Source organism: Lepidochelys kempii, chromosome 5 (genome assembly GCF_965140265.1).
Source record: "Lepidochelys kempii isolate rLepKem1 chromosome 5, rLepKem1.hap2, whole genome shotgun sequence".
NCBI classification, from domain to species: Eukaryota; Metazoa; Chordata; order Testudines; family Cheloniidae; genus Lepidochelys; species Lepidochelys kempii.
Genome location: NC_133260.1, coordinates 72,175,171 through 72,200,542, shown reverse-complemented (window position 1 = coordinate 72,200,542; position 25,372 = coordinate 72,175,171). Strand labels below are relative to the sequence as shown.

The window sequence follows — 25,372 nt, the reverse complement described above, 5'->3', positions numbered from 1 at the left end:
TGAGAAACCTTAATGAAATAACAGGTTTCAGAGTAACAGCCGTGTTAGTCTGTATTCGCAAAAAGAAAAGGAGGACTTGTGGCACCTTAGAGACTAACCAATTTATTAGAGCATAAGCTTTCGTGAGCTACAGCTCACTTCTTCAGATGCATATCGTGGAAACTGCAGCAGGCTTTATATATACACAGAGAATATGAAACAATACCTATTCCCACCCCACTGTCCTGCTGGTAATAGCTTATCTAAAGTGATTTCCAGCACAAATCCAGGTTTTCTCACCCTCCACCCCCCCACACAAATTCACTCTCCTGCTGGTGATAGCCCATCCAAAGTGATCACTTTGGATGGGCTATCACCAGCAGGAGAGTGAATTTGTGTGGGGGGGTGCAGGGTGAGAAAACCTGGATTTGTGCTGGAAATCACTTTAGATAAGCTATTACCAGCAGGACAGTGGGGTGGGAATAGGTATTGTTTCATATTCTCTGTGTATATATAAAGCCTGCTGCAGTTTCCACGATATGCATCTGAAGAAGTGAGCTGTAGCTCACGAAAGCTTATGCTCTAATAAATTGGTTAGTCTCTAAGGTGCCACAAGTCCTCCTTTTCTTAATGAAATAAAGCATGAAAGGAGGAAATGTAGAGACCATTGAGGAGGATTGGGAGGAAATGTAAGACGGAAATCAGAGCAGGGATGAAGAGTTCAATATAATATGATGGAAGATATAGCAGGTCACAATGAAAGGATCAAAGGTGGGGCAACTTCTTCTTCTCAATGAAAAATTACCTGCTGCAAGTCTTCACTTTCAGATTTTAATTGGGCAACAAGCGCTCTCATGCAGCCCTTCATAGAACACAATGTAGCCTGTTACCAAAAAAAAGAAAGAAAAAAGAAAAAGAGAGTCTATTAAAAGAAAGATTAGGCAACTTGATGGTGCAGAGGCTTAATATATTAAACTATTCACCTGTGTCGATCTGGGTTCCAAAACAGCTTAATTATCTCAGTGTTCCAGCAGTAGACATTTGATCCACATCATAAACCACTAAAAAGTTTTGTAAAGCACTATACTGTCAGCTTCTATTCTGGGGAGATCTGCAAATGGCAGAGCTATCCTAATCAGGGATCCAAGTTCTCCCTCCCTGATAACAGGTCTCAGATGAGACCTGGAAGAGTTTACTAGTCCTGAAGGCATTCACAGAGTGTTCCCAAAAAATACTGGATATTTTATTTACTGCCTCGATCTGGCAATGTATCATTACCCATTGTCTATTTAAATTCTACCTATAGGTATGTTTTCTCCTGATTATACTTCCTCCCTCCCCCATCTCCTGCAGCAAATAATATTTTGAAGCAGATCATCTTGACCTGTCTGAGGGGAAGAAATGTCTTTTTAAAACTAGTAACTAAAAATTATGCAACTTGCATCAGAAATTAATCTAATATGCCAAGAAGCAGGAGAACAATATACATTTCTTAAAACAGAAACAAGAATAAAAATAATAATATACCTTGCACAGGAAAACAATACAATCTCAATACTGTAATAATTTAGATGTTTTCATATAAACATGGAAATCCTATACTTACAGGATAGTCAAGAATGATATACACAGGGATTAATAATTGAATTACATCCCACCTCCAGCTTTCCTTTTCTTCCTATCCTCCTGAGAGTCTTTCCCCTGGAAAACACTTAGTGCCCTCCCCCCATCCCTATGGGAAAAGGTAATGATTTATAACAATACAGTATATGGTTTATGTACAATATAATTTTGTAATAAGATACATATCTACACGTGCCAAGACAATGTAATGTCGTTTTATAAATGACTCAAATATTAATAAATAAAATAATCTTCATTTCCACAAACAAAAATATAATTCAGTTCAGAACTTCACTATTCCTTGGCTGGATAACTCTTGCATTACAACACTCAGCATCTGGGTCTATGCTGTAAGATCAGTAACACTGAAATTACTGCATTTACTGTTCAAATGATTTTAATAGCGAACATTTCATAAACCACTTCACTTGTGTTAGGGATTAATACATTATTCTATTTGAAAACTGGGATTGAAAGTTTTCAGATTATATAAAGCATTTGTGTATAGTTCTATCTCTTCTTGAAATAGGTCCCACTAGCAACCATGTCGAATATGAAGCAAGAGGAAAACCAAAATGAAGTTATTTTAAAGTCCAATATAATATCTTGCAAAATTCTGAGGCTAGAAATTAATAAGGGTTTGTATCACTTGAAAGTGAGTCACATGATAGATTTCCATTTTTTCTTTGAATTAGCACTCCCTACGTTCTACATACTTTTCAAACACTTAAGAATGATTTTCCATCCTTCAAGAAGCTCACAATCTAAGGAGATTTTCCAATTATTTTTCTTTTTGTTTAATGGTTTATTTAATTCACATAATGAAAAATATTCTTAAAAATATTATAGGTAATATAAAAGCTGTTATAATTAAAACACAATCTGGCTTAACACAGCAAGGCACATTTTCACGGTTTAGTTTTGTTTTTGTTTGTTTGTTTTACACATTTCAGTAAGACAGACAGATTTTAAATTTGACAGGTAGGATAGCAAAGCCTTTAATAAAAAGGGACCCATTTGTCCTGAGGCTTTATCAGAAGCAAATACACATGCCCACTAGTAAAGTAGTTGCCCTCTTTACTGAGGGCATGTTGTAACCCTAAGAACCCCTCAGGGCCAAGGCTGTTCTGTAACAGTGGCAAAGAGTCCTGTGGCACCGTATAGGCTAACAGACATATTGGAGCATAAGCTTTCGTGGGTGAATACCCACTTCGTCAGATGCATGTGTTCTGTAACAGTAACTCCTACCAGGCCTGACAAACTCAGCATACTGCTTTAATGGTATTTACCCACAAATGATGTCATGTACGAGTTAAATGGAAGCCAGGATCATACTGATCATGAATATTGCAATTAAATGTATGTACAGATACTATGTAAAAAGTTATATATGCATAATGAAAATACGTTCCTAAACTCTGAATCAAGGCAGGATTGACAAACAGGTTTCTTCCACACAAAGGATGTATATTCACTTGTCTGCTTCGGTTCACATGTAAATTAAGCATTGTAAGCCAATGCAAGGGAAGCCCTGTTCACATAGGGTATGTCTACACTATGGAATAAGGTCGAATTTATAGAAGTCGGTTTTTTAGAAATCGGTTTTATATATTCGAGTGAGTGTGTCCCCACAGAAAATGCTCTAAGTGCATTATGTGCATTAACTCGGTGGAGTGCTTCCACAGTACCGAGGCTAGAGTCGACTTCCGGAGCATTGCACTGTGGTAGCTATCCCACAGTTCCCGCAGTCTCCGCTGCCCATTGGAATTCTGGGTTGAGATCCCAATGCCTGATGGGGCTAAAACATTGTCGCGGGTGGTTCTGGGTACATATCGTCAGGCCCCCATTCCCTCCCTCCCTCCGTGAAAGCAAGGGCAGACAATCGTTTTGCGCCTTTTTTCCTGAGTTACCTGTGCAGACGCCATACCACGGCAAGCATGGAGCCCGCTCAGGTAACCGTCACCCTATGTCTCCTGGGTGCTGGCAGACGTGGTACGGCACTGCTACACAGTAGCAGCAACCCCTTGCCTTGTGGCAGCAGACAGTACAGTACGACTGGTAGCCGTCATCGTCATGTCCGAGGTGCTCCTGGCCACATCGGCTGGGAGCGCCTGGACAGACATGGGCGCAGGGACTAAATTTGGAGTGACTTGACCAGGTCATTCTCTTTAGTCGGGCAGTCAGTCCTATTGAACCATCTTCTGCCGAGCAGGCAGGCGATACGGATTGCTAGCAGTCGTACTGTACCATCTTCTGCCGGGCAGGCAAGAGATGAGGATGGCTAGCAGTCGTACTGTACCATCTTCTGCCGAGCAGCCATGAGATGTGGATGGCATGCAGTCCTTCTGCACTGTCTGCTGCCAGCCAAAGATGTAAAAGATCGATGGAGTGGATCAAAACAAGAAATAGACCAGATTTGTTTTGTACTCATTTGCCTCCTCCCCTGTCTAGGGGACTCATTCCTCTGGGTCACACTGCAGTCACTCACAGAGAAGGTGCAGTGAGGTAAATCTAGCCATGTATCAATCAGAGGCTAGGCTAACCTCCTCGTTCCAATAAGAACAATAACTTAGGTGCCCATTTCTTACTGGAACCCTCTGTGAAGTCCTGCCTGAAATACTCCTTGATGTAAAGACACCCCCTTTGTTGATTTTAGCTCCCTGAAGCCAACCCTGTAAGCCGTGTCGTTAGTCGCCCCTCCCTCCATCAGAGCAACGGCAGACAATCGTTCTGCGCCTTTTTTCTGTGCGGACGCCATACCAAGGCAAGCATGGAGGCTGCTCAGCTCACTTTGGCAATTAGGAGCACATTAAACACCACACGCATTATCCAGCAGTATATGCAGCACCAGAACCGGGCAAAGCGATACCGGGCAAGGAGGCGACGTCAGCGCGGTCACGTGAGTGATCAGGACATGGACACAGATTTCTCTGAAAGCATGGGCCCTGCCAATGCATGCATCATGGTGCTAATGGGGCAGGTTCATGCTGTGGAACGCCGATTCTGGGCTCGGGAAACAAGCACAGACTGGTGGGACCGCATAGTGTTGCAGGTCTGGGACGATTCCCAGTGGCTGCGAAACTTTCGCATGCGTAAGGGCACTTTCATGGAACTTTGTGACTTGCTTTCCCCTGCCCTGAGGCACATGAATACCAAGATGAGAGCAGCCCTCACAGTTGAGAAGCGAGTGGCGATAGCCCTGTGGAAGCTTGCAACACCAGACAGCTACCGGTCAGTTGGGAATCAATTTGGAGTGGGCAAATCTACTGTTGGGGCTGCTGTGATGCAAGTAGCCCACGCAATCAAAGATCTGCTGATATCAAGGGTAGTGACCCTGGGAAATGTGCAGGTCATAGTGGATGGTTTTGCTGCAATGGGATTCCCTAACTGTGGTGGGGCCACAGACGGAACCCATATCCCTATCTTGGCACCGGAGCACCAAGCCGCCGAGTACATAAACTGCAAGGGGTACTTTTCGATAGTGCTGCAAGCTCTGGTGGATCACCAGGGACGTTTCACCAACATCAACGTGGGATGGCTGGGAAAGGTGCATGACGCTCGCATCTTCAGGAAGTCTGGTCTGTTTCAAAAGCTGCAGGAAGGGACTTTATTCCCAGACCAGAAAATAACTGTTGGGGATGTTGAAATGCCTCTATGTATCCTTGGGGACCCAGCCTACCCCTTAGTGCCATGGCTCATGAAGCCGTACACAGGCAGCCTGGACAGTAGTCAGGAGCTGTTCAACTACAGGCTGAGCAAGTGCAGAATGGTGGTAGAATGTGCATTTGGATGTTTAAAGGCGCGCTGGCGCAGTTTACTGACTCGCTTAGACCTCAGCGAAACCAATATTCCCACTGTTATTACTGCTTGAGGTGTGCTCCACAATATCTGTGAGAGTAAGGGGGAGACGTTTATGGTGGGGTGGGAGGTTGAGGCAAATCGCCTGGCTGCTGGTTACGTGCAGCCAGACACCAGGGCGGTTAGAAGAGCACAGGAGGGCGCGGTACGCATCAGAGAAGCTTTGAAAACCAGTTTCATGACTGGCCAGGCTACGGTGTGAAAGTTCTGTTTGTTTCTCCTTGATGAAACCCCCTGCCCCTTGGTTCACTCTACTTCTCTGTAAGCTAACCACCCGCCCCTCCTCCCTTCAATCACCGCTTGCAGAGGCAATAAAGTCATTGTTGCTTCACATTCATGCATTCTTTATTCATTCATCACACAAATAGGGGGATGACTACCAAGGTAGCCCAGGAGGGGTGGTGGAAGAGGGAAGGAAAATGCCACACAGCACTTTAAGCACAGCACTTTAAAAGTTTACAACTTTAAAATTTATTGAATGACAGCCTTCTTTTTTTTGGGCAATCCTCTGTGGTGGAGTGGCTGGTTGGCCGGAGGCCCCCCCACCGCGTTCTTGGGCGTCTGGGTGTGGAGGCTATGGAACTTGGGGAGGAGGGCGGTTGGTTACAGAGGGGCTGCAGTGGCAGGCTGTGCTCCAGCTGCCTTTGCTGCAGCTCAACCATACACTGGTTTGGTCCTCCAGCAGCCTCAGCATTGAATCCTACCTCCTCTCATCACGCTGCTGCCACATTTGAGCTTCAGCCCTTTCTTCAGCCCGCCACTTACTCTCTTCAGCCCGCCACTTACTCTCTTCCGCCTGCCACCTCTCTTCCCGGTCATTTTGTGCTTTCCTGCACTCTGACATTATTTGCCTCCACGCATTCGTCTGTGCTCTGTCAGTGTGGGAGGACAGCATGAGGTCGGAGAACATTTCATTGCGAGTGCGTTTTTTTTTTCTTTCTAAGCTTCACTAGCCTCTGGGAAGGAGAATGATCCTGTGATCATTGAAACACATGCAGCTGGTGGAGAAAAAAAAGGGACAGCGGTATTTAAAAAGACATTTTATAAAACAGTGGCTACACTCTTTCAGGGTAAACCTTGCTGTTAACATTACATACATAGCACATGTGCTTTCATTACAAGGTCGCATTTTGCCTCCCCCCACTGCGTGGCTACCCCCTCCCCGTGGCTAACAGCGGGGAACATTTCTGTTTAGCCACAGGCAAACAGCCCAGCAGGAATGGGCTCCTCTGAGTGACCCCTGAAGAAAAGCACTCTATTTCAACCAGGTGACCATGAATTATATCTCACTCTCCTGAGGATAACACAGAGAGATAAAAAACGGATGTTGTTTGAATGCCAGCAAACATACACTGCAATGCTTTGTTCTACAATGATTCCCGAGTACGTGTTACTGGCCTGGAGTGGTAAAGTGTCCTACCATGAAGGATGCAATAAGGCTGCCCTCCCCAGAAACCTTTTGCAAAGGCTTTGGGAGTACATCCAGGAGAGCCGTGAATGTCAGGGCAAGTAATCCTTTCACGTGCTTGCTTTTAAACCATGTATAGTATTTTAAAAGGTACACTCACCAGAGGTCCCTTCTCCGCCTGCTGGGTCCCAGAGGCAGCCTTGGGTGGGTTCGGGGGGTACTGGCTCCAGGTCCAGGGTGAGAAACAGTTCCTGGCTGTCGGGAAAACCGGTTTCTCCGCTTGCTTGCTGTGAGCTATCTACAATCTCATCATCATCATCTTCATTCCCAAAACCTGCTTCCGTATTGCCTCCATCTCCATTGAAGGAGTCAAACAACACGGCTGGGGTAGTGGTGGCTGAACCCCCTAAAATGGCATGCAGCTCATCATAGAAGCGGCATGTTTGGGGCTCTGACCCGGAGCGGCCGTTCGCCTCTCTGGTTTTCTGGTAGGCTTGCCTCAGCTCCTTCAGTTTCACACGGCACTGCTTCGGGTCCCTGTTATGGCCTCTGTCCTTCATGCCCTGGGAGATTTTGACAAAGGTTTTGGCATTTCAAAAACTGGAACGGAGTTCTGATAGCACGGATTCCTCTCCCCAAACAGCGATCAGATCCCGTACCTCCCGTTCGGTCCATGCTGGAGCTCTTTTGCAATTCTGGGACTCCATCATGGTCACCTCTGCTGATGAGCTCTGCATGGTCACCTGCAGCTTGCCACGCTGGCCAAACAGGAAATGAGATTCAAAAGTTCGCGGTTCTTTTCCTGTCTACCTGGCCAGTGCATCTGAGTTGAGAGTGCTGTCCAGAGCGGTCACAATGGAACACTCTGGGATAGCTCCCGGAGGCCAATACCATCAAATTGTGTCCACAGTAGCCCAAATTTGAGCCGGCAAGGCCGATTTAAGCGCTAATCCACTTGTTGGGGTGGAGTAAGGAAATCGATTTTAAGAGCCCTTTAAGTCGAAATAAAGGGCTTCATCGTGTGGACGGGTGCAGGTTTACATCGATTTAATGCTGCTAAATTCGACCTAAAGTCCTAGTGTAGACCAGGGCATAGGGAAGTCAACATGAGGATGTGAAGTCAACAAGAAGTCAGCACACCAGGGAAAAACCTTGAGGGGTCATCCTGTCTCCGGGGACCAAAAATAGATTTGGGGGGATACAAGGAGAAGGTAAAAGGACATCTCTTTATTCTGTATCTGAAAGTAATAGGGCAGTGTGATTACATTCATGAAAATGGGATCCGAAACTGCCCCAGTTAGGAGTACTGTCAAGGACATTTAGGGGAGAATAAACTGCTTTTAGACAGTTAGTCTGTTAAAGTTAAGTCTAGTCTCTAGAAAGCATGTACTGATTTTGTTTTTATATGAAACCTTTCTGTTTCCATTATCCTTACCCACTATCTCTTAAATCTTAACCCTTGATAACAAATTTGTGATTTAACACTTCAATCTTTCCTGGACATTCTATAACAGATTTAAAAGTAGCTATGCTTGAATAGGGACTGGGAGTGGCTGGCTCATTACAAAAGCAGCTTTGCCTCTCCTGGAATTGACACCTCATCTATTATTGGGAGTGGACTACATCCACCCTGACCAAATTGGCCCTGTCAACACTGGTTCTCAACTTGTGAGGTAAGTCCCTTCTCTTCATGTATCATTATATAATGCCTGCATCTGTAATTTTCACTCCATGCATCTGAAGAAGTGGTTTTTTACCCATGAAAGCTTATGCCCAAATAAATCCATTAGTCTTTAAGATGCCACCGAACGCCTTGCTGTTTGTATGGATACAAACTAACACGGCTACCCCCTGAAATTTGTGATTGTTTCACTATAAATATATCTCAATGCTGTGATGTTATATAGACGCTGATCCTCACTTGAATGATACAGGTTGGTGTGTACACTATCCCCTTGGGAATAGAAAACCTGGTATTTCTGTGAGTAGTCAGTTACAAGGGCTGGATGTCACAGGGGAACACTTCAAAAGGGGCTGGGATGCACCTATTGTTAACCTACAAAGCAAAGTAAGGGCTAGCATTGCACAGAGGAGATTGTTTGGGTTGCTAACAGACTGGAGGTGTCAGGGAACTGATTCCCAGTTAAGCACCACCAAGTCTCTCTCTCACTGGAGACAGGGCTAGTAAGGCAACTCACAGTCCTGGGCACTCCTTGAAGTATCACAGTTGTGTAGCTTCAACCAGATTCAGCTGCCTCTATCCCATTGCAAATTAGACAAAATGGTGGATATTTTGAGTAAGGGGAAATTATGAATATACTGGGAAACAGAAAATACTTGCTAATAACTTTGCTTAATTACAGCCTAATTTCCTAAATGTATCCCAAAAAATAGTTACAATGCATTTTTACTATATGAAAAGTGTGAAGTATAAGAAATCAGCCATTTGTTAGCAAAAGGGTTGCAAAAAGTGATCAGACTGAAAATTTTATAAAGTTACCATTTCTTAATTTTAACTCAAACAGTTACAGCTTTAATAAAAAATCCACAGAAAATTCAGTCTCTCTCAGTAGATTATGTGTTGTAAACTTGGGGAAGATAAACTGTGTTCTTCATACAAAAATAAAACAAAGAGGATTAATCTCTGCTTGAGTGACAAACTGAACTTAACCTGATTTAATAAGAGAGGAGCTATTATGCTTATAATGTAATTTATAGTCCTTGTTGTATGTTAGAAGTAAAGTACAATGGCAGAGTTGTTTGGAAAATTCTGCTCTCTGCCCAGCTTCAGTATGCTACCCCGAGAGATTCTCCCTCTCACTCTTCTAAGAACTAAAATTTAAACTCAACTCTCTAATAAAACTATTATAAAATTAAAATTAGATGCAAATTAATTTAAAAACCTACCTTGTTTGCCACATCTCCAAAAGTCAAATTTGTTAGAGCCATTCCAGCATACCGTCTTAATGTAACACTGTAGTGGTCATTTGTAAGCCCATACATTTCACAATCCACTTGCAACAGTTCTGCAATAGCCTGCAACCCCCCTACATAAATGATATAATTGAAGCCAATGTTAGGAGTACAGTATTTTAGTTTTCCTTCTCCAAAATGGAGAGACAATAGCAGCAGCAGGATAATTAAAAAACAATACCACCACATGCACACTAATGTCAATTTCTGAGACACGGTCTCGATTAAGAACATATTTTAGGCAGCGCTGGAGGTCTCACCTACTGCTGAGGTTGCAAAACACTTTCCATTACAAGACACTGTTTTCAGTTTATCATAACTTTACTAAATGGTTAACCATTCAGGCTGAAATTTACCAAACCAAGTGTCGGCCTCAGATTAAATTTTTTTAGAAAGTTTCATATCAAATGGTTCAGCCATTTCTGAGAAGGAGGATAGGGGAAAATATACCATTTTGCCTATATTAAAATTTTGTACAATTAGGGCTGTCAAGCTATAAAAAAATTAATAGCAATTAATTGCGCAATTAATCACACTGTTAATAATACCATACCAGTTATTTAAATATTTCTGGATGTTTTCTACATTTTCAAATATATTGATTTCAATTACAACACAGAATACAAAATGTAAAGTGCTCACTTTATATTTATCTTTGATTACAAGTATTTGCACTGTAAAAAAACCAAAATAGTATTTTTCAATTCACCTAATACAAATACTGTAGTGCAATCTCCTTTTCATGAAAGTTGAACTTACAAATGTAGAATTATGTAAAAAAACAAACAAAAAACCAACCAGCATTCAAAAATAAAACAATGTAAAATTTTAGGACCTGCAAGTCCACTCAGTCCTACTTCTTGTTCAGCCAATTGCTCAGACAAACAAGTTTGTTTACATTTGCAGGAGATAATGCTGCCTGCTTCTTGTTTACAATGTCACCTGAAAGTGAGAACAGGCATTCCCATGGCACTGTTGTAGCCAGCATCACAAGATATTTACGTGCCAGATAAGCTGAAGATTCATATGTCCCTTGATGCTTCAACCACCATTCCAGGAAACAGGCGTCCATGCTGGTGCCAGGTTCTGCTCAATAACAATCCAAAGCAGCATGGACCAACGCATGTTCATTTTCATTATTGGAGTCAGATGCCACCAACAGAAGGTTGATTTTCTTTTTTGGTGGTTCGGGTCCTGTAGTTTCCGCATCGGAGTGTTGCTCTTTTAAGATTTCTGAAAGGCTTCTGAAAGCATTCTCCACACCTCCTCCCTCTCAGATTTTGGAAGGCACTTCATATTCTTAAACCTTGGGTCAAATCCTGTTGCTATCTTTAGAGATCTCACATTGGTACCTTCTTTGTGTTTTGCCAAATCTGTAGTGAAAGCGTTCTTAAAATGAACAACATGTGCTGAGTCATCATCTGAGACTACTATAACATGAAATATATGGCAGAATGTGGGTAAAACAGAGTAGGGGACATACAATTCTCCCTCAAGGAGTTCAGTCACAAATTTAATTAGCGCATTATGTTTTAACGAGTGTCATCAGCATGAGAGCATGTCCTCTGGAATAGTGGCCGAAGCATGAGGGGACATACAAATGTTTAGTATATCTGGCACGTACAGAAGTGCCGCTACAGAAGTGCCATACAAATGCCTGTTCTCACTTTCTGGTGACGTAAATAAGAAGAGGGCAGCATTAGCTCCCGTAAAAGTAAACAAACTTATTTGCTGTAGTAATTGGCTGAACAAGAAGTAGGACTGAGTGGACTTATCGGCTCTGAAGTTTTACACAGTTAGGGGCAAGGGTAAGAACAAATGAGAAGAGGAGGAAGAGGAGCAGAGTGGGACAGAGACAGGAGCCAGTGAGGTGGAAAGGAGCATGGGGTGGTGGTGGTGGTGCAAAAAGCTCTATTACCATTTGAGAACACTCTCCTCCAAAACCAAGAAATTACACCCAGGATTTACCATTCCTCTGCTGTCAGCAAAACAGCTGCAAAACTCATTAGAAAAGTGTGCATCTAATCCCCCTCTAGTGGCTAGTTCACAGAGAGGATAATAGTGTACTACTGTTACCAGTTACTCCTTCAGTTCAAGTGGCAGAGGTCTGTGCTGTGGATCTAGAGGTTCCAGTCCTGCTGGTGATCAATTGGGGGTGGGGGAGTGGGTGTCAATATGTTCAATATGATGGGTCTTCTTGTTTCAATAAGTTTTTTTTTTAAATGTAGGAAATTACACATAAAACGACATTAAAAGAATGTTAAACTTGCAAAGTCAAGCATTCGAAAGTCAGCAAATGCCAGAATTCCTAACTTCTGCAACCCTAATTCAGCCCCCTTGTTCACGTGTATTATCATATGATCTTTACAACCATTTTCCCACTGGATCCCTGGCTCATTCTGTGCACAAGATGAACCATGCTCTAGAAATGAATCAGGGTTGTCTAGTGAAGGAGGCTATTACCTGCAGGGCCTTGCCTCATGTGTTGCAGAAGCTGGAAGGTGAATAGTGAATGAGGCAGAGGACTGCAGGAAGAGAAAAGATGGTCTCATGGTTAAAGCAGTTGAATGCCACCCTGGAAAACTGAATTCTATCCCTGCCTCAGTCACAGAGTTCCCATGTTATGCTGGGTAAGTCATTGAAATCAAATTTGTAAAGGTGAGCACTAACTGTACTCATTTTCTGGGTGCCTAAAATTAAGGCATCAGGGGCCAGATTTGCAGAAGTATTGAGCAATGACTGATCGGATCTGAACTGGTGACAGAGAAACCTACTGGATTTCTATTAAGTGTACAACAAAGGAAAGTTAAAACTTCTATCAAACTTCTCAATAGCTGTATAGAGAAAAATATTTCATCTTACCAAGCTCATTCATCGCGTGCCTGTGTTCTTCATCAAATGAAAGTTTCATCAGAACACACACTGCAGGACAGATCTGATGTTCAACTGGAGCTGGCCCTGTCCCCCAAAAAAGGCAACAATTAATACTGACTTGATCTTTTACAAGGGCATTGTCAAAATAATAAGCCTTACCAAGAGATTCAAAGTTTAAGGTAAATATTTAGATCACTTTTTCAGGATCTGGATCTCTGAGAAAATGCAAGAGAAGACAAAAGTCACTGAGCATTCTAACAAAAACCATTTCCATACTCTCAGACGTACAAGAGACAAATTTTAATGCTGATTAATTTAATTTCCTAATTATCTTGATAATGGCTTTGGAGTGTAGAGAGTGGGATAGGTTAGGTTTTCTGGTTGTGTTTAATAATGCAATATCAAAAATAAAATTGTCTTGTTCCTTCCTTCCTTCTGAAGGGTAATCAGCATTATCTCACACTAGGAAGCATTTGTAGTTCTCAACATTTTTGTACCAGATTTTGTCTAGGCCACAGATTGTGTTAGGATGTCATCATGGGCTCTGATTCTGCAGGATGATCCCTGTAGTTAGATCAGATTGCATCCTGCACCCATGCCAATCCCACTGATTTCAGTGGTACTCTCTGTGGGCATGAAGAACCACCAATATAGAACATATTAGAGGATCAGGGCCTGTTTTTGTAATTTTCCCCCAAATCAGAAATGCAATTAGGGAAGTTAAAGAGTTACATAAATTTTCAAACCGATCTGAAAAAACTTTATTTTACATTGAAGAGGCTGTGATTGTATGTCAGAAACATCAAACAAATATCAAATTGGATTTTTAATAGTTGTTTGGATTATACTGAATTGATTGGAACAAGATTCCTCTTTTTGTGCCTACCTTAACCTCCCCAACAACTACCCAATCAAGACAGGATGAGAAAAAGGTAGGTTGAAAAAAACAACAGACTTTTGTGTACCACAGTGTTCATAACATACATTAAAGAAAGACAAAATAGCAGTGAGCATGAATACAAATTTGTATAGCGTACACAAAAAAAATTACCAGGATTATACGTTTTATGAGATGCAAAGTCTAGGATTTAAAGGTCAGTCTTCCACAGAGCATTTACAGACAGTACGTATTACACATGAGACATTCGGTTTTCAGATATTACTTTGACTTTTGTTTTAAAAAATTTCATACGAAAAAAGATCCTTAATTCACGTATATTTCTACCATACCAAAAATTCAGCTTAAAATGAAATTTACGGTTTTAAAGTTTTTGTATAATATATTGTTAGCCATTTTTAAAGCATTATGACAGACATACTTGGATTTTTGTCTTGGTCCATGCCTTGTTCATGTACCTCCTGCCATTCCCAACATGTTTCACAGTAAGCTCGGATCTGTTCCAAAAGATGGAGTACACGGATTTCCCGCCTGCCTCGCTTATCATCAGGCTGTGAGTGAATGATGTTATGCAGCGCTGCACTGGCTCTGGCACGGGCCTCCTTACTGCCCCGAGAGTTTCCTAATAACACAGAGTCTTTATCGTTGCCATGTAAAAGCTGGATGAGGAGAGGAAGACATCCAGACTGACGCATGGCTATGCAGCTGTCTTGGGAGCTAGACATAGCTAGCAAAGTTCGTGACATGTCATCCTTATCATGAGTACCAAGCATTGACAACAAAGAATACACCATTTCCACCTGTAGGCCAAATGATTTTAAAAATACGGTTACATTTTCTAAAAAAAGATACATCAAATTGAAATGAAGTGATGGATGATATATAAAAGCAAGGGAAAAATCTCCCCCCCCCAATTGTGCAACAATCAGTATCATTTAAAAAAATAATTGCATAATTATTACTGGTTCTTTGGTGTTTATAACATGAATAACATATAATGAATCCACTCGATAGTAATGTGAATGAAATGGGATCTATATTTTTGTTCATCTAGTCCTCTAATGAACAGTTCTGGATTTTCATTGTACTATAGGATTAAAACAATAGCATATTAATGAAAATGTGCTACCCAATAATGTTTTAGCCTGAACAAGCCAGGATATGTCTACTATGAATTCTTTTTCTTTCGAAGAGAAATTTATCTACATGAATAATACTTTCATTTAAAGGCTGCTCTCCAATGACAAATAATTTGCTAGAGTGAAAGTTAAATATGCTTATAGAGCCATAGTTTCCAAGGCCAGAAGAGCCCACTATGATCACCTAGTCTGACCTGTACAGCACAGACCATAGAACTTCCTCAAAATAACTCCTAGGACAGATCTTTTGGAAAAATATCTCATCTTGATTTAAAAATGGTCAGTGATGCATAGGGCTCTGTGTCTGTCACAGATTCTGTGACTTTCCGCAACCTTTGTGACTTCTGCAGGTGCCAGTGTGGCTGACCCCGGGGCCAGCTGCTCAGGTGGCCCCTGGGACAGCTCAGCAGCCACTGCTCCATGTTATTAAGTGACTCCCATATCAGCTGCTCCATTAACTTAAACAGGATCAATCTCAGGCTGATAGGTCTATAATTACTGAGGTTGTCCCATTTACCCTTTTTAAAAATTAACACAAACGTTAGCTTTTTTCCCAGTTTTCTGGACCTTCCCCAACGTGTCAAGACTTACTGAAAAATCAACATTAATTGTCCAGTGAGCTCCCCAGCCAACTCTTTTCAACTCTTAGATTCAAGTTATCTGAACCTGCTGATTTAAAAATATCTAACTTTAGTAGTTTCTGTTTATCAACATCCAGAGATACTAGTGGAATGGAAAGAGTGTAATAATCATAATATGGAGAGACTACATCAACTGTTTCTTCCCTAAATATAGAACAGAAATATTTATTGAACACTTCTGCCTTTTCTGCATTATTATTGATAATTCTACCATTTCCATCTAGTAATGGACTGATATCATTGTCAGGATTCTTTGTATTCCTAATACATTTAAAAAACTCCTTCTTAGCATCTTTAACTCTGCTGGCCATAGATTTCTCCTTGTGTTCCTTGGCTTCACTTATCAATTTTCTATAGTTCCTAACTTCTTATTTATATTCATTGCTGTCAACTTCCCCTTTCTTCTATTTGTTATATAATTAAAATGGTTTTTTTTGTTTACAGCTGCTTTCACTTCCCCTCTAAACCAGGTTGGTTTTCAAACCAGCACAGCCTTCTTCTTCAATTGTGGTTTTTGGGGCATCTAGTAAGGTGTTCTTAAATGAGTCCCAATTATCATTCACATTTTTCTGATTAAATTCTCTCTCCCAGATGATCTGGTTCATAATAGTTTTCAGCTTTGTGAAACTGACCCTATTAAAGTACAAATATACATATTACTGGGATACCAAATTCAGAACACCCTCGTGGATTTCACATCTAAGTATTAATTTAGGAGGGATTCTTGAGGCAGTCACATAAAAATATTAAAAACCCACGGTTTGAGAAGCTACTCATAAGCGGGCTACCCAGTTGGGACACAGAAGAAGCAGTTGATGAGTCTCTGCAGAGTGATACCTCCCGTATGTACCAGCTAGACAAGAAATCAGATTTGCCAAATACTAAGTTAGATAAAATTCTCTAATCCTAGCTAAATTGCTGCAAATGGTCACAAGTTCAACAAAATATCCTATGACATACATGAGAAAATCTAACATCACTGTGTTGTACAAGATTTAAAAGTTTGAGTGCATCTAGGTAATTTACTAGACTGAGTATTCAGAAAACCACGTATTTTATGAACACTAGGATAATCAATGAAATTGCTGAAAAAGTAGAAGTATTAAACATTGTAAAGTTATATGATCATATGGATCCACAAACTATTTAATATTAAATGTAAAAAAGATAGAATCAAAACCTGACAGAGCCCGTGAGCCAGCTTTGTGACAGTACAATGGCACGTGCCTGAGAAATGAGGTTTAGAGAGCCTCACTTCCTGGACTGGGAACAGTCAAATATGTTATGGAGCTGGCACACTTGTATTCTCAAAAGAGAATGAAAGCTATCTACTTAATGTATGCCTCTGGGCAGACCCCTGAGGGAGCAGCTTTAAAGCTTGTCTACACAGAGAGGTTAGTACACAGCAAGCTAAGGTGTGAATTTACAGCACACTAGCTAGTCTACATTAACTTACTCAGCACTTTACTATGCAGTAAGTGTCCACCTAGGGAATTAGTGTGTAGTAGTTAATGTGCTGTAAATTCACACCCTAACTTGCTGTGCACTAACTTCCCTTGTACACAAGCCCTTACTGTCTACCTCAGAGACTAGGTCTACTAGTGACCATGGTCTAGGAGAAAAGGATTATGTAAGTTTGTACAGTCTAGTGTAGTAGTGGGCAACCTGCAGCCCATGGGCTGCACATGGCCTATCAGGGTAATCTGCTGGTAGCCTGCAAGACAGTTTGTGTACACTGACCGTCCACAGGCATGGCCACGGTTCACTGTTCCCGGCTAATGGGAGCTGCAGGAAGCAGCGGGCTGTACGTCCCTGAGGTCCGCGCCGCTTCCCGCAGCACCCGTTGGCTGGGAATAGCGAACCTGTGGACGGTCCATGCCTGTGGATGGTCAATGTAAACAAACTGTCTCGCAGGCTGCCAGCATATTACCCTAATGGGCCATGTGTGGCCCATTGGCCGCAGGTTGCCCACCACTGGTCTAGTGCCTCTAGACCAGTGGGTCTCAACCTATTTACCATTGTGGGCCACATATGCGACCCACAATGTGTTATGTGGGCCGCATCCAATACTACCTGTATGGCCCTGAGGATGTCACATGGGCTGCAGCTCTGTGCTGATTGGGCAGCAGGTTGAGAACCACTGCTCTAGACTGTAAGCTCTCATGGACAGGGATCTGCTATTAGCACAGTTTACTTAGTGGACAGCATAGTCTACAATAACTGCATAAAACAAATGATCATGTATTCATGGGCATATGAATGTTGTAAGGTTCTCTGCACAACTCCTCTGAAACCATGTCCCTGACATACTATGGATTCATTTTGGGAAAATCTCCCATCTCTAGATGATTTTATTTATTTATTTATTTTAAAGAATCAACCACATAAAATTCAAGTATTGAGTACTGAGACATCTGATGTCCCAAAATCCTACTGGTGACACATTGTGTCTCTTGAACAAAGCTCAGACATTGAGTCTTCTTCAGATATTGCTAAACTAGTATTTTTAGTCCTGCTCATAGGCACCAACTCTGTGGATGCTGCAGGGCTGGAGCACCCATAGGGAAAAATTAGTGGGTGCTCCAGGTGCAGCCAAGCTCCCCCTGCCCCCACCCCCTCCTCCTCCCCTGAGTGCACTGTGTCCCCGCTTCTGCCCCCCTCCCAGTGCTTCCCAGCCACCGCCTAACAGCTGTTTGGCGGCACTTAGGACTTTCTGGGAGGGAGGGGGAGGAGGCAGTAAAGAGGCAGGGCGGGCACTTGGGGGGAAGGGAGTGGAATTGGAGCAGGGCGAGAGGGGGTCGGTGGGGGGGATCGAGCACCGATGGGGCAGAGGAGAAGTTGGCGCCGAGGATCCTGCTGATATGGAAGCAATTTCTATCTACACTAGAAAGAAAATTGAAGGATTCAAGCCTTCTCCACTTCTCCTATCCCACCTTTTAAAAAATATATTTTGTATAGATTGTACTTAAAATTTCTAATATCATACTCTGTAAAAACAATTAAATGTTTGGTGTAATCAATATATCTTTGGTACCTCTTTGGTACACAAATTGTGTGATTGATAGTATTGTTATAAATTTTCGCACTTTTAATTAAGGAATATTTAATACAGAAAGTGGTTTTGTGCCCAACACACAGTTCACAAAAAAGAACTCCTTAAAGTCTTTGCATTGATGTGTCCCATGTACCTGCTATGAAGAACAAATGCATGCTGGAAATCTACTCTTGGCACAAAATGCGGTCCACTTGAACCTATTTTTCCATTTCAAATGGAAGTGAGATTAGGAAATTTTACTGCAATGCTAAATTCCCAGTTTCCTTTAATTTAACACCTCTTTAGACAAATACGACTTTTCTTTCACATACTGTAACTGTAGTGACACAATGTTGATTTAGCAGCATCAATGACTCAGGTCACATTTTAAAAAGTTTCTCAATAATGACATCTATTTCAAGAATTCAGTCTTGTATGAGCATTTCAAATACCAAAAACTTGGTCTTTAGAATGGGTTCATTTTCACCGATCATCTAGTAACAATACAAGGTTTTAAGGTGCTCCAGCAATTTCCTGCAATCAAATTTTATTCATTACAAATAATTTTACCAATGGGAATTCATATTTTCTTCTAAAATTGAAGGATTTTTAATGCATACTTTTAAAAGCCTGAGAAAAACTATTTAAAAAAATTTAATTCCATGAAATTAGTAAATGTGGAAAGATCATTCAGTGAATATAATAGAAACTGGTAGAAACAATGAAGTTATTGTATTAGTAAAAACGTAGTGTTAGCGACCTGTGGTTTGTAATCTTCGGTTACCTTGGTACCCAGATGACTTGTCAGTCTTCGAGGAACGGAATAGGTACTCATAACACTGGCTGTTTCATGGTCCATTCGAGCAGTTGAACCCTACAAGTTTAAAGAACAATTAGGTAGCATCCAAAAGTCTTTTACTGAAGGGCCAACTGTTGACTATTTTAGTTTCAGCATTTGACCATTTAGTCATGTTTGCAACCATAATTTGTCACCCTGTGTTTTAGTAATATATATCTGCAATACAATTTGGAAATTACTTAAATAAAATTCACAAAGATGGCTTATTACTCATTAGTCCCTTAATTCTCTCTCAAAGCAGTTCTATATTCCTACAAAATTAGTTCTAATTATTGAGTGAGTTTTAAAATAACTACTTTTATTAGGAGAAAGGAGAACTGAAACAAACAACAACAACGACAAGCAGCAGTAGATAAAAGCAAGAACAAGGGACAACAAACCAGACTCTGCTTTTAGGTCATTTTATACAGAACAAGTAGGAATTCTGCATCAGTGATATTACAGATCCGGACCCTGCTTCTCACAACCCCACAGTCGAAAAACTCAACCACTTCAGAATACAACTAGTCATTCAAAAACTGACAAAGAAAGAGATTCTGTGGGTCAAAAAGAAAAGCTGCTAGACAGTGTCACTAACAAGCCAAATCTGTGGATGATACAGTTCTGGTCTGTCGAGCGAAAAGAGGTTAATTGTGTTTTTTAACCTTTTTATTTACTGGAGACCCTCTAGAAAAAAATTGTGAATGGGTACCCCCTTAGTCTATATCTTGACACAGTTGTCACCATTACTTTTTTTGTCCCCTTTGTCTCTTTCCTGTTCTTTATTCTTCTCTTTTCTCCTCCTTGTCCTATCTTTTTATTATGTACATTTTTTTCTTTTTTGGCTTTCTGTGTATAATTTTTAAAAGTTCATTCTAGTTGTTTGCTTCTGATCCCTGATAGCTCCCTTCTCATTCACTTAATGGAAGGTTACATGATGTTTGGGGCATCAAAGAGTAGCTCTATTGAGTTGGACTACATGTTATCTCACGACTGAGCCGAGTGCCACAGCAGCAGAGAATTTTAGCTGAGTTGGTTCATGGGCCTGCAGCCCTCTACTACGTGAGCTTTTCCCATAGTAGCTATCTACAAAAGAGCAAAGGCAGGAGACTTCCAAGGAGCTTCCCATCCTTTCACCTGTAGCTCTGGTAACACATTACTAATGGGACATAGTAAGGGGATGACGCATCCAAAATTATGCAGCGTCTCCATTCAGGCCAGCAGCAAAAACCAAAAACTTCTAGTTCTTCCAAAAGTTAAAAGATTAAATTCTCACATGCTTTTCTAGGCCTCTAGAAACCTCCCCCAGTAGTTTTAGTGCTCCTTCTCCCTAAGGCAGAAATGCTTTTCTTGCAATTCATCAAAGGAACTCTTATACTGACCGCAAGAGTCACAGCAGAGAGACGTTAGACACTCTTGCTCCTCTGCGGCTGAATATTCTGCCTCTGCAGAAATCTCAGATCTCTGCTAGCCTGGAAGTCAGGAGGTAGAGATCTTGGATAGTTATTGCAATTTGCTTCTGTATCACCAGAAAAAATGTTAACATAACCAGTCAGCATCAGATGTCATTAATAAGATCAAAGGACAATAATCACAATTTTATAGTTTTAAGATAGGGCTATTTTTAGTGGCGTTTTAAAATTATGGCTATTCATATAGATACAGATATTCCACAGTGAATATTAACTTTACAACTGAATTTTTACTGAAACTACTACTAAATAATTATTTTTGAAAAACTGGTATTTAAAACTAGAATAAGGAACTGAAAATCTTAAACCCAAACCCCACCACTAGGCTAAACGTTTAATAGAACTATAGCAAATCAAATTCAAGTTTTTTATACTCTTAGAGGGCCTCTTTAGCCTTTCTGTTCTCGTGTGGTTCCCCTCCTTCTCAGCAAACAAGAGAGAGTGGCTAAAGAGAATCTGTTTAATAGAAGAGAGAGATATCAAAGATATGCATACTTGTACAGTAGGTACTGTGATAGAGACTTAGGCTTTGTCTGCACTAGCATTTTTGTCGGTAAAACTTTTGTCACCCAGGGGTGTGAAAAAAAAACACTTCTGACTGACATAACTTTCACCAACAAAAGCGCTAGTGTAGACAGAGCTATGTCAACGGGAGATGCTCTCCCACCAACATAGCTACTGCTGCTCATTGGTGTGGTTTAATTATGCTGGTGGGAGAGCTCTCTCCCATCAGCATAGAGCGGCCCCATGGGAGACCTTACAGTGGCACAGCTGCAGTAGTATATCTAAGGTCTGTAGTGTAGACATAGCCTTACACCAAAACCACACCAGTATACTGCCCATCTAACTAATTCTACCCTTTAGTCATCTAAAAATTAAACTAGACTCAATTGGCTGTTATAATAATTAAGATTTATAGGTACATAAGAATGACCATACTGGGTCAGACCAAAGGTCCAACAAGCCCAGTATCCTGTCCTCTGACTGTGGCCAATGGCAGGTGCCCCAAAGGGAATGAACAGACAGGTTATCATCAAGTGATCCATGCCTTGTCACCCAATTCCAGCTTCTGGCAAACAGAGGCTAGGGACACCATCACCGCCCATCCTGGCTAATAGCCATTGATGGATGTATCTTCCACGAATCTATCTAGCTCCCTTTTGAACCCCGTTATAGTACTGGCCTTCACAACACCCTCTGGCAAGGAGTTCCAGAGGTTGACAGTGCGTTGCATGAAAAAATACTTGCTTGTGTTTGTTTTAAACCTGCTACCTATTAATTTCATTTGGTGGCCCCTAATTCTTGTATTATGAGAAGGAGTAAACAACACTTCCTTATTTACTTTCTCTATACCATTCATGATTTTATAGACCTCTATCATATCCCCCCTTAGTTGCCTCTTTTCCAAGCTGAAAAGTCCCAGTCTTATTAATCTCTCCTCATACGGAAGCCGCTCTATACCCCTAATCATTTCTGTTGCCCTTTTCTGAACCTTTGCCAATTCCAATACATATTTTTTTGAGATGGGTCGACCACATCTGCACACAGTATTCAAGGTGTGGGCTTACCATGGATTTATATAGAGGCAATATGATATTTTTTGTCTTATTATCTATCCCTTTCTTGATTATTCCCAACATTCTGTTTGCTTTTTTGACTGCCGCTGCACATTGAGTGGATGATTTCAGAGAACTATCCACAATGACTCCAAGATCTCTTTCTTGAGTGGTAACAGCTAATTTAGGTCCCATCATTGTATATATATATATATAGTTAGGATTTTGTTTTCCAATGTGCATTACTTTGCATTGATCAACATTAAATTTCATCTGCCATTTTGTTGCTCAGTCACCAAGTTTTGTGAGATCCTTTTGTAGCTCTTCACAGTCTGCCTGGGACTTAACTATCTTGAGTAGTTTTGTATCATCTGCAAATTTTGCCCCCTCACTGTTTACCCCTTTTTCTAGATTGTTTATGAATAAGGATTGGGCCCAGTACAGATCCCTGGGGGACACCACTATTTACCTCTCTCCATTCTGAAAACTTGTAATTTATTCCTACCCTTTGTTTCCTATCTTTTAGCCAGTTACCAATCTATGAGAGAACCTTCCCTCTTATCCCACGACTGCTTATTTTGCTTAAGAGCCTTTGGTGAGGGACCTTGTCAAAGGCTTTCTGAAAATCTAAATACACTATATCCACTGGATCACCTTTGTCTGCATGCTTGTTGACTCCCTCAAAGAATTCTAGTAGATTGGTGAGGCATGATTTCCCTTTACAAAAACCATGTTGACTATTTCCCAACAAATTATGTTCATTTATGTGTCTGACAATTTTGTTCTTTATGATAGTTTCAACCAATTTGCCTGGTACTGAAATGAGGCTTACTGGCCTGTAGTTGCCAGGGTCACCTCTGGAGCCCTTTTTAAAAATTGGCATCACATTAGCTATCCTCCAGTCATTTGGTACAGAAGCTGATTTAAATGATAGGTTACAGATGACAGTTAGTAGTCCTGCAATTTCACATTTGAGTTCCTTCAGAACTCTTGGGTGAATACCATCAGGTCCTGGAGACTTATTACTGTTTAGTTTATCAATTTGTTCCAAAACCTCCTCTAATGACATCTCAATTTGGGACAGTTCCTCAGATCTGTCACCCAAAAAGAATGGCTCAGGTTTGGGAATCTCCCTCACATCCTTAACAGTGAAGACCGATCCAAAGAATTCATTTAGTTTCTCCACAATGGCCTTATTGTCTTTGAGTGTTCTTTAGCATCCCGATCGTCCAGTGGCCCCACTGGTTGTTTAGCAGGCTTTCTGCTTCTGACGTATTTAAAAAAAATTTTGCTATTACTTTTGGAGTCTTTGGCTAGCTGTTCTTCAAATTCTTTTTTGGTCTTTCTAATTATATTTTTACACTTCATTTGCCAGAGTTTATGCTCTTTTCTATTTTCCTCATTAGGATTTATCTTCCACTTTTTAAAGGATGCCTTTTTGCCTCTCACTCCTTCTTTTACTTTGTTGTTTAACCACAGTAGCTCTTTTTTGTTTCTCTTACTATGTTTTTTAAATTGGGGTATTCATTTAGGTCAGGGGTCTCAAACACGCAGCCCAAGGAGTTATTTCCTTCGGCCCGCCATAGCTCTCCTCACCCCCTCCCCCACCCGCTTCCACCTCCCCCCCCGAGCGTGCCACATCCCCGCTCCTCCGCCTACCTCCCAGCGCTTCCTGCCACCAAACAGCCGTTTAGTGGTGCTTAGGACTTTCCAGGAGGGAAGGAGGAGGAGTGGGGACGTGGCACACTCAGGGGAGGAGGTGAAGAAGAGGCAGGGCCAGGGCGTGGATTTGGGGAAGGGGCTGGAATAGGGGCAGGGAAGGGGCGGAGTTGGGGTGGGGACTTTGGGGAAGGGGTAGAGTAGGGGCAGGGGTGGGGGCAGAGAGGCGGGGCTTTTGTATCTTTGTATGAAAAGGCGTCAGTGATGCAGCCCTCAGGCCAATGTACTAGTCCTCATGTGGCCCTCGTGGTGTTTTGAGTTTGAGATCCCTGATTTAAATTGAGCCTCTATTATGGTGTCTTTAAAAAGTTTCCACGCAGCTTGCAGGGATTTTACTTTTGGTACTGTACCTTTTAATTTCTGTTTCACTAACCTCCTCATTTTTGTGTAGTTCCCCTTGAAGGAACTTGAAGGGCCTTAACTTTAAAAAAAAACCAAAAAAACCTAACTGTGGTGGAATCATAGATGCAAATCCTACAAGAAACATGTTATTTGTTTTTATTTTATTGTTTAATTTGCAGATTAAGTCACATTTAAAAGCCTGCACAAGAGTAATTTTAAAATGTTTTAATTGTAGGTTTTTGCTTTTTTTAAAATATACTAGTTTTAAAAGATAATTCAAATTAGAAACAGAGATTAAGAGGTTCTTCAGTATGATCTTAGGCCAAAATTTTCTAATATAGGTGACTAAAGTTAATTACCTAAATTCTTATTTGTGCACCAAAGATTTTCACAGATCCTGAGCACCCAACACTCCACTGGCATTACAGGGAGCTATGGTGCTCAGTTTCTCTGAATATCTGACCACTAGCTAGGTGACCCTATCCTGCAACTGATTGTCCAAAAAATAAAAATGAATGTATAAAATTATTAGCATTATTTTAAAAATAAATTATTTTCAAAGTATTTTATTCACTCAAGGTCATTTTTTCCAAACAAAACATTTTCTAAGACCTAATTAACAGCTGTTTTAAATGAAACCACAATTTCCTTGAAGTGCTTTATAAATGGTCAATACAGTGTAAGAAAAACAATTTAGTATTTCTACCATTTATGGACGAACAGAAAGAAAATGTTCACAACACAATTTTGAAAAACAATTAGACAATGAAAATAGTAATAATACTTAGAACTTAACACTTTCCATTCAAGAATCTCAAAGTGCTTCACAAATATTAATGAATTAAGTCCTACAATATACTTGTGAGGCAGGAAAGTATCATTCTCATTTTAAAAACAGGGAAATCAAACACTGATCAGGTAGTACGTACTGGAGCCAAGAATAGACTCTTGACTCCTAATCCTGTGTTTTAACAAGACCAGCCCTGCCTATGGTATACAATTTGTTTGTGAATAAAAA

The 25,372-nt window shown here is 41.1% G+C and overlaps 1 protein-coding gene across 8 annotated transcripts in view; it reads right to left on the bottom strand.

Moving 5' to 3' along the window:
- The window catches only part of APC (APC regulator of WNT signaling pathway), a 189,218-nt gene that overhangs the window by 16,337 nt on the left and 147,509 nt on the right, over positions 1-25,372 (bottom strand). For 6 of the 8 annotated variants that reach the window (XM_073344697.1, XM_073344696.1, XM_073344698.1 and 3 more), the window contains 5 exons: positions 19,188-19,301; positions 14,035-14,413; positions 12,704-12,799; positions 9,776-9,915; positions 785-862 (listed from right to left, as the gene is read on the bottom strand). In XM_073344697.1, the coding sequence (XP_073200798.1) occupies positions 785-862; positions 9,776-9,915; positions 12,704-12,799; positions 14,035-14,413; positions 19,188-19,301 (807 nt within the window). Of the gene's footprint in view, positions 1-784; positions 863-9,775; positions 9,916-12,703; positions 12,800-14,034; positions 14,414-19,187; positions 19,302-20,647; positions 21,000-25,372 lie in introns of those variants that run through there. The other 2 variants (XM_073344703.1, XM_073344701.1) reach the window with 2 other exon arrangements.